The sequence below is a fragment of the Muscardinus avellanarius genome, assembly GCF_963383645.1.
Source record: "Muscardinus avellanarius genome assembly, chromosome: 11".
NCBI classification, from domain to species: domain Eukaryota; kingdom Metazoa; phylum Chordata; class Mammalia; order Rodentia; family Gliridae; genus Muscardinus; species Muscardinus avellanarius.
The window spans coordinates 26618533-26632043 of record NC_137797.1 but is presented as its reverse complement, the minus strand read 5'-3'; the positions used below and the strand labels follow the sequence as shown (position 1 = coordinate 26632043).

Below are 13511 nucleotides of genomic sequence, written 5' to 3'. Positions count from 1 at the left end.
CCAGGACTCTAAATTCAGCCCCTAGACATTGTGGAGCTGACTGACTCCTGTTATCCTTCTACCACCTTTATTTCCTTGACTAGATGTTTCTTATTCTTGAAATCTCAATTCAGGCCTTTTCTTCCCCAGGCAGTGTCCCCTAAACCTTTGGTCAGGTTGGTTAAGCAACCCTTTTCCAGGCTGCTTTAGCATAACCTTCTTTTCTATTTACCCATGACCTCAAACATGCTAGGCAAACCCTCTACCATTGGTAGAGCCCTGGTCCTTTTTATTTTTGAGGCAGGGTCTCACTAAGTTGCCTAGCTGGTCTGTAATTTGTGATCCTCCTGCCTCAGCCTCCCAGGTAGTTGGAATTATAGGCAGGCACTGCCCACCTTCCTCCACTAGCAGAAATTAATTATTTTTGTTCATCCAGTAATCCTATGTATAGCCAAGATGGCACAAGTACACCTAAGAAATAGGCACCAGCTGAACTGAAGAAGTGGCCCTAGGTAAACCCTACGTGGATGCCTCTTTAGCGCCCTCTGTCTTCTTCACAGAGCCCTTCCACACAGCCCTGCAAGCATCCTTTGCTTGTTTGTGACTTCAGAAAAGTGATAGTAGTAGCTTAAGAGTTTGTCTTGTGAACTCATAGGGCAGAAGCCTCACAAAACATTATTTGGATGTAAGGATTTAAGTCTAATCATTTAGAACACAATTGCATACAGGGATTTGAGTTGAACTCTCTCCTCTGGTGCTCCTGGCATAGAGACAAGTGAGAAGAAGAGCCTTAAGAAACAGTCGCACTGTGGTGTAGGTAAATGTCCAAAGGACAGAGCTTCCCGGGGGAAGGGAAAGTGAGGGAGGCTTCAGGATTCCAGGAATAAGCAGGAATATGTCCCCGTGATCCCAGACTTATCTTCTGAATGTCTGCTCCTATGTATTTCAAGAGTTTAGTCACTGTATTAGCATTGTGTGTGTGTGTGTGTGTGTGTGTGTGTGTGTGTGTGTTAGTAATTTGGTGATGACACACTCTTATTCAGGCTTATACCAAGGCAACATTCCTTTTGACTAGAGTCTATCTGGCCAGGGGTGGACCCAGCCTGGGTCAGTCTTATCTCTGGGAGTCTGGAAGGAGATGACCTATCTCTCCAGGTGGTAGGAAGGAACCATTTGCCACAGTGGAGCTGGAAGGCACCTGGACTGCACAACGTGGAGTAGAGAAGCAGAGACGGGGCAGGAGCACCGACGCTCTGCTGACTTCTGTCTGGCCACAGGTGCTGGTAACGTCTTCCTAGCTTGTACCTTAAAACCATATCCTCTTCCCCTGTAACTTCAGTCATTGCATTGCTGGTACTCGCAACCAAAGGGTCACCACATTCTCATGGGTGCTGTTACTTGTCTTTGATTTGATTCAGGCTGGATGGTGTTTAATGTGCTTCCATGTTCGGTGTGGGTGAAGAACATTGGCTGAGATGAGGCTGACGGACAGGCTGATGTTCAGGGTGGCCACCTGACCCTGGAGCACAAGAGACCAGGACGAGCCCACTGGATTGGCTGGGGAGTAGAGGGCTCCCATAAGAGTTTATACACTTTGGGAAGGGACTTCTATGCCTACCAGGTGTGGTGAGCAAGTCTGAGTGTTCATGTTTAAGGTTATTTAAAAAGCAAAACCCTCATTAGGCTCAACTTTTAGTTTTAGCAGATTAAGACTAAACTTCAATACAACATCAGATAAATAATATGTTGAATATATTTTGTGATCATACTGGGGGAATAATAATAAAGCTAATTAAAAACTGAAACAAATCAAAGGATTAAAGTTTGCTAAAATTTATTTTACAAAGAATATACCACTACTGGGGGAAAAAAGTAGCAAAATTTAGCAAAATCACTGACAGAACAATAAAAAGCCAAACTTAAAAAGCACATTTAATTACAATGTAAGCTGATGTTTTATATTTCTTCATAAATTCAATTTTAAAAAGAGACATTTCTGCAATCAGTACCGGCCAGGTCCTCAATCTACTTTCAAATCCTTCCCCACCAGCATCGCAGTGACAGGGTGCATGCTCGCTCTGTGCTGTTGGTAGGCACTGACGGCTAGGTCATGGGATTTGTCAAAGGCCGCGAGGTCCCTGCCAAAAAAAAAAAAAAAGGAGAAGAAAAGAAGAAGAGGAGGAGAGGGGGAAGAGGAGGAGGAAGAAACAGAAGGAGAAGCAGAAGCAGAAGCAGAAAGAGAAAAGGGTGGTAGGGGAGAGAAAGAAGGGCAGAGAGCAAGGGAAAGGGAGAACAAGAATATAAGTCAATACTGGAGAATGAACTAAAAATGGCAATAGCATTAATAGCTAAATACCTAGGAGAGCATGCGCCCCAGCCAGGAAGCCTTGGTCCATTCCTGTATCGCAGACGGACCTTTAAACTGGCAGAGCAGATATATTGGGGAGTTACAGGGAAGGGCCAGGGTGGCAGGGTCAGTAGCTTTTTACCAAGTACATGGAAGTAGAGTGTACCTCAACAACTTTTGTCTTTCATTATTTTTTAATTAAATTAATTAAATTAATTAATTTTTTGCTACTGAGGATAAAACCCATGGGCATTCTGCCTCTGAGCCAAACCCCCAGCCCTATTTTTTATTCTTTATTTTGTTTTTCTTCTTCTTCTTTTTTTTTTTTTTTTTGGTGGTACTTGGGATGGAACCCAGAGGCTTTCTACCTCCGGGCTATACTCCCAGACCCATTTTCTATTTTATTTGGAAACAGGGTCTCACTAAGTTGCTGAGAGCCTCACTAAGTAGCTGAGGCTGGCTTTGAACCTGCACGATCCTCCTGTCTCAGCCTCCCAAGTGTGGGGATTACAAGTGTATGCCACCACGCCCCGCTTATTCTTTATTTTGAAACAGGGTCTCACTGAGTTGCAAAGGGCCTCATTAAGTAGTAGCTGAGGATGGCTGTGAACCATGATCCTCCTGTCTCAGCCTCCCAAATGCTGGGATTACAAATATGTGCCACTACGACTGGCTTTTTGTCCTTAAAAAAAAAAAATTGCTTTCTAAAGTTTATTTTCCATTAAGATTTTGAGTATAAAGCCAGGCATGGTGGTGCATGCTTGTAATCCCAGCATTTGGGAGACTGAGACATGAGGATCGTGGTTGGCAGCCAGCCTCAGTTACTTAGTGAGGCCCTTTGCAACTCAGTGAGACTGTTTCAAAATAAAGAATAAAAAATAGGGCTGGGGGAATAGCTCAGAGGTGGAATGCCCCTGAGTTCCAATCCAAATACTGCAAAAATAAAATAAATATATGCATATATATTTTTTGAGTATAAAAATACTAAATATATTTTTTAAAATTCTGCACCGGGCGTGGTGGCGCACGCTTGTAATCCCCATGCTTAGGAGGTGAAGACAGGAGGATCGCGCAGGTTCGAAGCCAGCCATGCTGGCTTAAGAGACCCTGTTTCCAAATAAATAAAAAGTATAAAAATAGGTCTGGGAGTGTAGCCCGGAGGTAGAGGGTTTCCAGGAACTCCTGTACCAAAAAAAAAAAAAAACCCAAAACTGAAGATTTCAATTAAATTGAGTGTAACAATACTAACCATACTGAAATAATAATGGTAAATTAGAGCAACCAAACAAAACTGTAGGTTAGTCACTTTAAATGTAGCTATTTATAAATAAGAAATATTTATTTTCCCCACAAAAGGTACATTCTTCTTTAAAACCTACTTAAAGTTATGTTTTACTCAATTTAATCATAGAAAGCAAATAAAATACAAATTGAAATGCTTTATTTATGTTTGTTTTCAGAGTATGGACCAAATATTTATCAAAGAGTTTTATGGAGTTTTTTTTTTTTCTTCTTTTTGGACTGGAGATTGAACCCAGGGGGCATTCTACCTACAAACTATACCCCCAGCAGTTCTTTTTCAAATTTAAAAAAGTGTGTTGCTAAGTTACTGAGACTGGCCTTGAACCTACAAATCCTCCTATCTCAGCATCCAAAGTACTGGGGGATTACAGGCATGTGTCATAGTACCCAGCTGATTGATATATATATATATATATATATATATATGTGTGTGTGTGTGTGTGTGTGTGTGTGTGTGTGTGTGTGTATATGTGTGTATGTGTGTGTGTGTGTGTGTGTGTGTGTGTGTGTGTGTATGTATTTTGGTACTGGGGTGTGGAACCCAGAGGCTTTTTACCTCCAGGCTATACTCCCAGAACTATTTTATATTTTATTTGGGAAAAGGGTCTCACTAACTTACTGAGAGCCTCACTAAGTAGCTGAGGCTAGCTTTGAACCTATGCGATCCTCTGTCTCAGCCTCCCAAGCGCTGGGATCCCCAATGTGTGCTACCACACCCAGCTTGATATTCTTAAAATTATAACCCAGCTTGATATTCTTAAATTACATCTTGCAAGCAAAACATCAAACCTTCCCCTGTACCAAGTATTCCTTTATTATGTGAAGGAACCTACTCTTCTGCCTCTTAGCAACATCTGAATCAAAGATTTTGCTTAATCTTCTCATATCTCCTTATATTTAGTTTTGGACTCTTTTTGTCTATACTTACTCACCAATACATTTATTTTTAAAATCCTTCTGTGTATATAAGATTGTCTTCAATTTATTTCCTTTTTTATCAGAGGCTAACCTCATTTGATTAATAATAGGTAATTTATAAATTATGTTTCTAAAAAAAAATTGCCTCCAATTTTAAAAAAGTAGAAGTGTGAATTCCTATTCCAAAATTACATCAATAATAAACTTCAAGAAATTTAAAAATATCTATTGTATAGATGGTACTTTACACCGTATTTTAAAAATTAAAAATGTTAAGATTTTTCTTCCCATTCCTTGAATAATACGAGGCCTCGTGTGGCTTGGCCTTACTTGAATAAGGGTCGTGTAAACTTCATTCTTCCTTGTTCAGTTGCCATTTTTAGAGCCAAAGGAATTGCTTCCTCCCACTTCGATTGAATGCAGAGCCGTAACCATCTGAAAGGAGGATTTTTAAAGGATGAGAAAATGAAAAGGCAGGAACCAGAAGCAATAGGTATACCTGAATCTTACTGCTGTAAGGATGAATAATCCCATTATAGTCATATTTTATACCACTTTCTAGCTTTCCTCTGAGAATCTCAAACCCATATATAATACAAATATAACAACTGGAGAAGAGAAGGAAGTGGAGTTGGTTCTTGGAAAAGATCATATGTTCTAAAAGGAAGATTATGGAGGTGCTCATGTAACTTAAGGATATAATTTCTAAAGGAACTGCACTTTGGTTTAAACCTCACACTACAAATCTGAATGAAGAAAGATTAAGTATAATAAGAATCAAAAGTTTCTAACTATTTCTATTTCAGACTTGATTTCGCTGGCTGTGAAAGAAAGCCTATTTACCACTGAATCCCTTCAATTAAAAAAAAAAAATTTAAAGCAAGCTTAAAACACAGCCTAACAAAAAGCTTATTATCATCATCTTGAAGACACTGTCACTACCCCTCGGGTGCTAGTCTAACGACTTTGATGCAGTAAATCTGGCAAGGACTTCGCAAGACCCAGGGCTGCCGCGTGCTCTGCTCTCCCTCCTCCACCTCGGGTTGCTATTCTGCTTTCTTCCACAGAGACAAGTTAAAATGATGTACCTGAATCGTATTTCAGAATTGTTAATGGCATTGAAGTTGTACACCTCTTGCATTCGCTTTATGTGCCCCAATGGAAGAGGTGCCTAAGAGCAAAATAAACAAGTATGACAGATCATTTCAACAGGATTCCTTGGAAGAAAGGCGCCGGAGAGAGATTCTTAGCCAGATTAAAATCCTAAATATTTTATAATATAGAAGTAAGTTAGATTAAAAAATAAAGAAACAAATGTACACTAAGGCAAATTTTGTGCAAACATACTCTGGATAAAGCTGTTTTACTGGGAACATAGGGATAATTTACTTTGTGAGGTATTTAAAAGTACTTCTTAGTATAACTATTACCTTCTAGGTAACTACTGAATAGTATTTAACAGTATAACTATTAAAAGAACTTTTTGGTATAACTATTACCTTCCAGAGTCTTTTAAGTTCTTCCCTTTACCTCATATAGCTTAAGTTTATGCCATTCTCCAGATTAAATGACTTAGTTCTTCCCTTATTGATTGCCTCTGGCTTTATCTTTGTTATTTCTTCTGAAATCACTTCTAAATTTTCTTGTTACTCACATGCGACTCACATGCGGCAGCTCTTAGACTTTTATAATATAGACCCCTTTGAGAATCTAATGGATACAATGCATCCTTTCCCGAGGTGGGGGAAACACTTTTACCATGTACATACAAACACCTATATGCAATGTCAGGGGCTCATGCGCCTCCTGCGCCGTGTTAACCTGCATTGCGGGGAACAGTTTGGGTGAAGGAGAGAAAGGAGGAGAGTTCAGCTAGAACAGGCAGAGGGTTTGAGGCGCCTGCAGAGGACAGGCAGCGGTACCACTAGGTAGACAGTCACACTCCTCTCCAGCCACGGCCCCCTTACCTGACGGCAATCTCCCTCACACCCACTGACCAGCTCTGCTCTCACTAACTGCCAGGCCGAGCCCAAACTAGTCAGTCTATTGGCTCCCAAAGGACACATTCAAGAAAAGCCCCCCCGCCCCCCCGGCATGTCAATCAGTTCAGGTCACCTTCACAGCTCCCTGGCTTTCCCGGGCTGGTCACACATTCCCAGGTCGTCGGTCAGGCTTTGTCTCTTCCTCGTCCTAAGCCACTGCAGTACTACAGAAATTCGTGTACTAAAACTGATTCACTCTGACATGGACAGGGCCCCTGCTGCCTTTGCCTCAAGGTCTTCACCTTCATTTCTGTGTTAGTCCCAATAAAAATTCTGATCCAAATCTTCTCTAGCCCCCTCAAGATCCTCAGAGCCAGTCCTAAGGACCCAGTCCTGAATTCTTTTAAACACTTGGGCTTGAAACCTTAAAACCTATTCAGACTCTTTCTTAGTGACCTCCAGATCCAGCGAGTCACGAGCCCATGCCAGGCTGCAGCATCTCTCATCTGGCTGGACTCTCCTTCCTCACCAGCTCACCCCTCTCTCCCAACAGCAGTCACCCTTCCATCAAGAGCTCTCCTGTTAGGACTAGAAATCCTTTCTGACTGGCAGAATAAAAATCTAAACTTCTTGGCTTGGCATTCAGGACTCGTGGCCTCTGACCCTACCCTCCTCTCTAGGGCAGCTTCACTAACTCCAGTCTACTGCTTACCCCTCGACACTGGCACCGCGCGCCTCTCGGTGAGCCCTTCCATTTGAATTTCTTCCTCCCTGCTAACACCAAATCAAGGCTCACTCACTGCTCCAAAGATCCTTCCTTGATGACTCCAATTAGAAAAGAGGCCTTCGTCACTAATTAAGTTTTTTTTCCCCAGATAATAACTACAATATAATTCCTTTTATTCACTGTAGTACTGGGGATTGGACTTCTACCTCCAAGCTACACCCTAGGCCCTTTTTATTTTTTGTTTTGAAACAGGGTCTTGCTAGGTTGCCGAGAGTCTCACTACATTGCTGAGACTGGCCTCAAACCTTCTATTTTCCTTCCTCAGTCTCCCAAGTACTGGGATGATGGGCATGCATCACCACGCCCAGCTACATATTTCCTTTTACTGCTAAATTTGGCATCTGTTCCCCTTCCTACTAGATTGTAAGTTTTTTGAGAGCAAGGCATATTCTACCCTACATAATTTTTATATTCAGCACAATATTAAATATAGTTGGCATTTAATACATGCTGTTCTAAAAATAAAAGAATGAATTGTGCAAGCTATTTTCCAATGAATTCCCAACTTGAGTATAACATATGTGCTGTGCCTTTGTGCCCATCTTAATTTCAAATGATTCGAGCAGGTACTTACTCTCTGGAGCATCTGTGCTAAAAACTCATTCAACTGATGAGAAGAGAGATCTTTCAAGTCTGTGGCATTGAATGAACTTAAATCTTCTTCTTTGGCCTAATATAAACAGTATCTGGTTATTTGTATTCGTGTAAAATTTAGTAATAACTATTAGTTTGTCTGACACAAAAGTCAAAATTAAGAAAAACACAGAAATACATCATACAAAACAAGTCAGGATTATATAACCCCGAAATTAAGTTAGTATGACTTAAAAAGATGATTTCTAGAATCTGTATTATTGAGAAAAAGTAGACTATTAATTGTAAGAATGAAAGAATAGCTATTCTTTTTTGAAATCTTTTATGCCATTTGAAATATGGAGATTTCCAAAGCAAACATTACAAAAAGCATGTAAGCTAATTTATAGGCCATTTAAAATATGTGGGTAAAAGATCAAATTGCAAGCCAGGCATGGTGGCACATATTCGTAATGCCAGCATTTGGGAGGCTGAGACAGGAGAATCCAGGGTTGTGGCCAGCATCAGCTACTTAGTGAGGCCCTCCACAACCAAAAATAAAGAATAAAATATAGGGCTGGGAGTGTAGCTTGGAGGTAGAATGCCCCTGGGTTTAATATCCAGCAACACACACACACACACACACACACACACACACACACACACACACACACACATCAAATTGCATATTCTTCTTACCATGATATTAATGAATATCAGGTCACAAACTGATGTTCCCCTCTATCCCCATATATTTTATTTTCCCTACTTCATCTTGAAAATCATCTAAGAAAAAGGCTGGCCTACACTTTCAAAATTAGGATTCACTGCCAAAAGTTTTGAGAATACAATTAAGGAATATTAAGTAAAACTTATAAAAAATAAGTACTTTAAAATCTTAGACTCATTTTAAATCATTTTGAACTGCAGGGTTTTTTTCAACTTTAAAAATATATGCAAATGTAAAAATCAAATGGGACAGAATGAGAAATTTCTTCACTTTTGACCCTGTTTCTAAGTTTACTCCTTATTAACCAGTACTAATAGTTCTTGAATATCCTTCCAGAACATTTAGTGCACACATAAGAGATCCTTTATTGTTGTTGTTTTGGTACTGGGGATTGAACCCTGGAGTGTTCTACCTCTGGGCTATACCTGCAGCCCTTTTCATCTTGAAACAGAGTCTCACTAAGTTGCTGAGGCTAGTTTTGAACCTGTGATCTTCCTGCCTCAGCCTCCCAAGTACTGGATTATAGGTGTGTACCACCACGCCCAGCTACACATGTCCTTTTAAAGAATTGTTTACCTTGCACATCCCTCCACCTTTCAGAATTCTCCTATGTGAACTTCCTTCCCATTTAGAACCTCACCTTAATAACAGAATTGATAATTCCGTCTCATCCTCTGCTCAGAAACATGCAAATCTAAATTATGCATTAATTAAGGATAAATTTATATTGGTAAAAACACAAAATAATGCAAGGGACTGAGAAACCGTCGCTGAGCACAATGGTTACGTGGGGGGTCAGCCAGGTGGGGGAGGGATGGGCTGTTGGGGGATGCTGCGAAGGTCCTGGTCAAAGGCTTGCTTTCTTGTGCTCGTGGTGGGTACATGGACATTTTTTTTTTATAGTTTCTCTTCTGTCTCAGTATGTTTTTAGAGTACACACTCTTTTGCATTTATTTGAGCAAGTACACGATTAGAGTGTGCCGGTGACTACTTTGTCCTCACTCTATTCCCAGTGCTGCCCACTCCCACGGACGCTGAACTCTCTAAAGTGACCCACTGTAGCTGCCCAGCCCAAGAAGATCTGAGCAGAAATCAGTAGCAGTTTTATCTACTACCAGGCAAGCTGGAATATATTTTTCAAATTAAAAAAGAGTTCTAACAGACTCATGTTATGAAAGAAACGCTGCCTCCCACAAACATCTATTATCTTTATCTCCAGGACTTGTGGAACAAAAAACTGTGTTCCAGATGGAGGTAGGAGAACAAGGTATTATCTGGGGTAAGATGCGCTACCAGATTTCTCTCTGGATGAAAATCATTGCACCTTTCTATTTACTAGCTCTAACTTAGCCACCGTAGCCGAGCCTGTCTACCATACTCCTAGATCAATGGTTGTAACACACACCTCTCATAATTTTTATTTTATTGGTACTAGGGATTGAACCTAGGGGCTTTCTACTTTTGAGCTACATCCTCAGCCCCCCCCTTTTTTTTTTTAATTTTGAAACTGAGTCTCACTAAACTGCAGAGGGTTTCACTGAGTTACTAGGCTAGCTGCCAATCTGCAATCCCCCTGTCGCCACCTCCCAAGTCAATGGGATTACAAGTGTATGCCACCACGCCCAGCTTCAACTTAATATTTCCTCCTGCATTATCCTAATTCAAAAGCCCTCAAATCTTATCTGCACTACTATGGCTACTATTCTAACTGGTTTACTTACTAGTTCTAACTTAGCCACCTTAGCCGAGCCCATCTACCATGCTCCTAGGTTAATGGTTATAACACCCATCTCTCATCATTCATTTGCAATTTAAAAACCTTTCCTAGAGATTATGTTTTAATCCTTAGCCTGACAAGCTTATTTATCTTCCCAATTTTGTTTTCCCTCTACTAATTCATGTACTCATCCAACAATGAATAAATGTGATGACCCTGGAGATATGGAGAGGAATAAAAACAATTTCTACTCTCAAGAAGCTCATAGTCTGGTGGGATATGCAGAAAAGTTAACAAATACAGCAAAAACAATCTTAAATGGGCTATTCTAAGAACAGATTATCCAGTACTCCCTATTCCCTCCATAAATTAAAATGACTAAATGACTAATGTCCAGAGCACAGATTTGTCCGGGGGGGGGGGGCACCTGGGACCACTGGTCCCCTCACCCCACCCCCACATGCCTTCCTGCACTCAGGCAGCTCTATGTGCTTCCAAATGTGTCCGTCATACGAGATCGTATCAAACAACAGGCGAACTGATGAAAGGGGAGTGACAGAGGAAATTCTGTAAATAGTACTACACCGTGTTGCAGCTTTTAATGAAAACCTTTGGTGAAACACTACCCGGCTCACCCAGTATGTCTTCTTGCACCTAGCTATGCTCAAATCATATTCAGAACAGCTGGAGGTCCTGTCCCCTAACTGGCTTTGCCAATCCCAGGTCCCAGCCCCAGGGAAGGTGCCTTGTTCAACTCTTTTTGATTCCTCATTATCCTTCGTGTGCTGCTCATTATTCACTGTTATTTACTATAAATTACAGTCAGTTAATTTCTTTAATTGGACTACGGATACTCCAAAAGCAAGTGTATCTCTGCGCCTTGCTCAGCACTTTGTACACAGGGGAGCACCAAGAAATATCGGTTGAATAAACTTTTGAAGCAAATTTCACATCAAAATATGTTGCAAATAACTGAAATACTACTACTGCTCAATTTTCTCTTATTTTTCCATTAAAGAATTATCGAAGGCACATCTCTGCTCTGGTTTCCCGAAGGGCTGTGTTTTAGTCTGTACTTGAAGAAGTTTTGAAGAAATGAACAAAGTTAACAATGAGCAAAAGTCCTAGAATTCTTCCCATTTCTGGCAGATGACATTGACAGTCATGCGAGATCATTTTAGATTACTCAGTATGCATAAATGCTATATTGTAAGAAGTATCTTTTAAATGATTTATGAGGACAATATTCTTTTTTACTATGAAACTTAATTTCATACATTAAGGGTAGAGATAGTATCACTTTGGGCAAAATGAACTTTCAAATAGCTCTTTTGAATGCACCTGCTCATGATTTAAAACTCATCCTCTATGAGTAGAGACACATTTGTGCAATTAAAAAAAAGAGTCAAAAAAAACCCCATCTATTACTACTTACAGTAATCCATCTTTGGCTTAAGGCAATACAAGCATTTGTCAGAGTCATATCATAACTGTAAAGATAAAAAAATTAAAGATGAAATATAATAAACATGCATGTTCTTTTGCATAAAGGCAGTTTTAAAGCTATAAATCACACGCTTAAATCTCAGTTTCTTTTAAATGAAGACGAGGAATCTAAAGCGATAGAAAGAGTACATCTTTGACCTAAGTATGACTGGCCTCATTTAAGAACTCACCAATCCAAGTGGATATGACATGAATGAAACTCCTGACCAATCTTTCTGAAAGCGTCTCAGCACAAGACTGTCACCTGCTCACGTAGTGCTTGATAAGGAAGCTGTAATCAGCTGAGCAAGCTTAGTGCTTGCTGTCGGGCTGGAATGGTTCTAGGCAATCAAAACAACAAGAGGAACACCAAGTCCTACGCTCTAGAATTTTATTCTCTGTTGTTCCAACTTTCTCATCATCCAATAAATGTGCAAGTGCCTGCTAAGTAATAGGCACTGTGCTGGATGCTAGACCCTTTTGAGTGTCCCAAATCTTCCTGTGATGACTTTACTTTCAGAATAAAGTGGAATTAACACACTGTGATTATTAAGAAAATTATACCAATGTGTATATATTTTCACCTTAGAAAATAAATTACATTTTCAACCACAAAAAAGAACATATACATGAAATTCTTGTGAAACATCCCTCTCTGTCTGCAAATCCAGCTCGCTTGCTGTGAAACATCTATACTGGATAACAGCGAGGCACCTGCAACTTAGGACCTAAGTAAAATTAAGTTTTAATTAGAAGGTATTGAACCTGAATTAAAGAGAGTTTGGATTGGGCTCCCTGATTGTTTCCTAGGGGAGAGAAAAGAGGGGCTCTGAGGCACCAGTTTTTCTTCATGAAGTAGACAGGCTGTGGATGCAGGCAAGCCACCATGTGTGCTTTCAAGAACAAGTAGGAGAGAGGTCTCCAGAGGTCCTCGACTTCTTCGGCAACAAGTCACCTTTGATGAGACTATTACTCAGCAATGATTTCTTAAACAATAGAATAGTGGAAATCTTTTGGCTGGTGGATCTCTTAAGTGTTCTGAAACCTCCTCTCAGTATAATAAAAGAACTAATCTAGCTTGGCATGGAGGCACATACCTGTAATCCCAGTACTTGGGAGGCTGAGACAGGGGGATCATGGGTTCCTGGCCAGCTTCAGCAACTTAGCAAGGCCCTCCACAACTTAGTGAGGCCCTGTTTCAAAATAAAAAAAACAAAATAGGGCTGGGGTGTAGCTCAGAGGTAGAATGTACCTGGGCTCAATCCCTAGCAAAACACGCACACACCAAAAGAAAGAAGAAAAATAAAAAGGATTGAAAGTCCTACAAAAAGTAATCCACAAAATTAGAGTCACGAACTTTGTTCTCATGGTTTTTATAGTTTGGTAGAAAAAGACTTTCATAGTCTAGAGAAAAATGTGAAGCAGCAATAAACAGGACTTGGAAGCCCACGTTCTGTGCTGCAATAGATTTGCAAAGTATTTTCTATGGCTTAGAAACAATCTCTACAGGACCCCTAGGGTTCAGGAAGGACTTTGAGGTTTCTCCAGCACTTTGGTATGGCTGGCTTGGAAGCAACCTCAAGAGGTCTAGAATGAATCAAGAGCCCCAAATGATCCCTTAGCAGCAGTGAGACTGGGAAAACCCAGATTTCCTTAGCTTCCAATCAATGGCCAAGGGTTTATTCACTCAA

At 40.4% G+C, this 13511-nt stretch overlaps 1 protein-coding gene across 4 annotated transcripts in view; it reads right to left on the bottom strand.

Moving 5' to 3' along the window:
* Positions 1–1999: 1999 nt before the first annotated feature.
* The window catches only part of LTA4H (leukotriene A4 hydrolase), a gene marked incomplete at both ends in the record, with an annotated part of 37751 nt that continues 26239 nt past the window's right edge, over positions 2000–13511 (bottom strand). For 2 of the 4 annotated variants that reach the window (XM_080706140.1, XM_080706142.1), the window contains 5 exons: positions 2000–2117; positions 4877–4981; positions 5635–5717; positions 7890–7985; positions 11771–11825. In XM_080706140.1, the coding sequence (XP_080562266.1) occupies positions 2000–2117; positions 4877–4981; positions 5635–5717; positions 7890–7985; positions 11771–11825 (457 nt within the window). Of the gene's footprint in view, positions 2118–4876; positions 4982–5634; positions 5718–7889; positions 7986–11770; positions 11826–13511 lie in introns of those variants that run through there. The other 2 variants (XM_080706141.1, XM_080706143.1) reach the window with 2 other exon arrangements.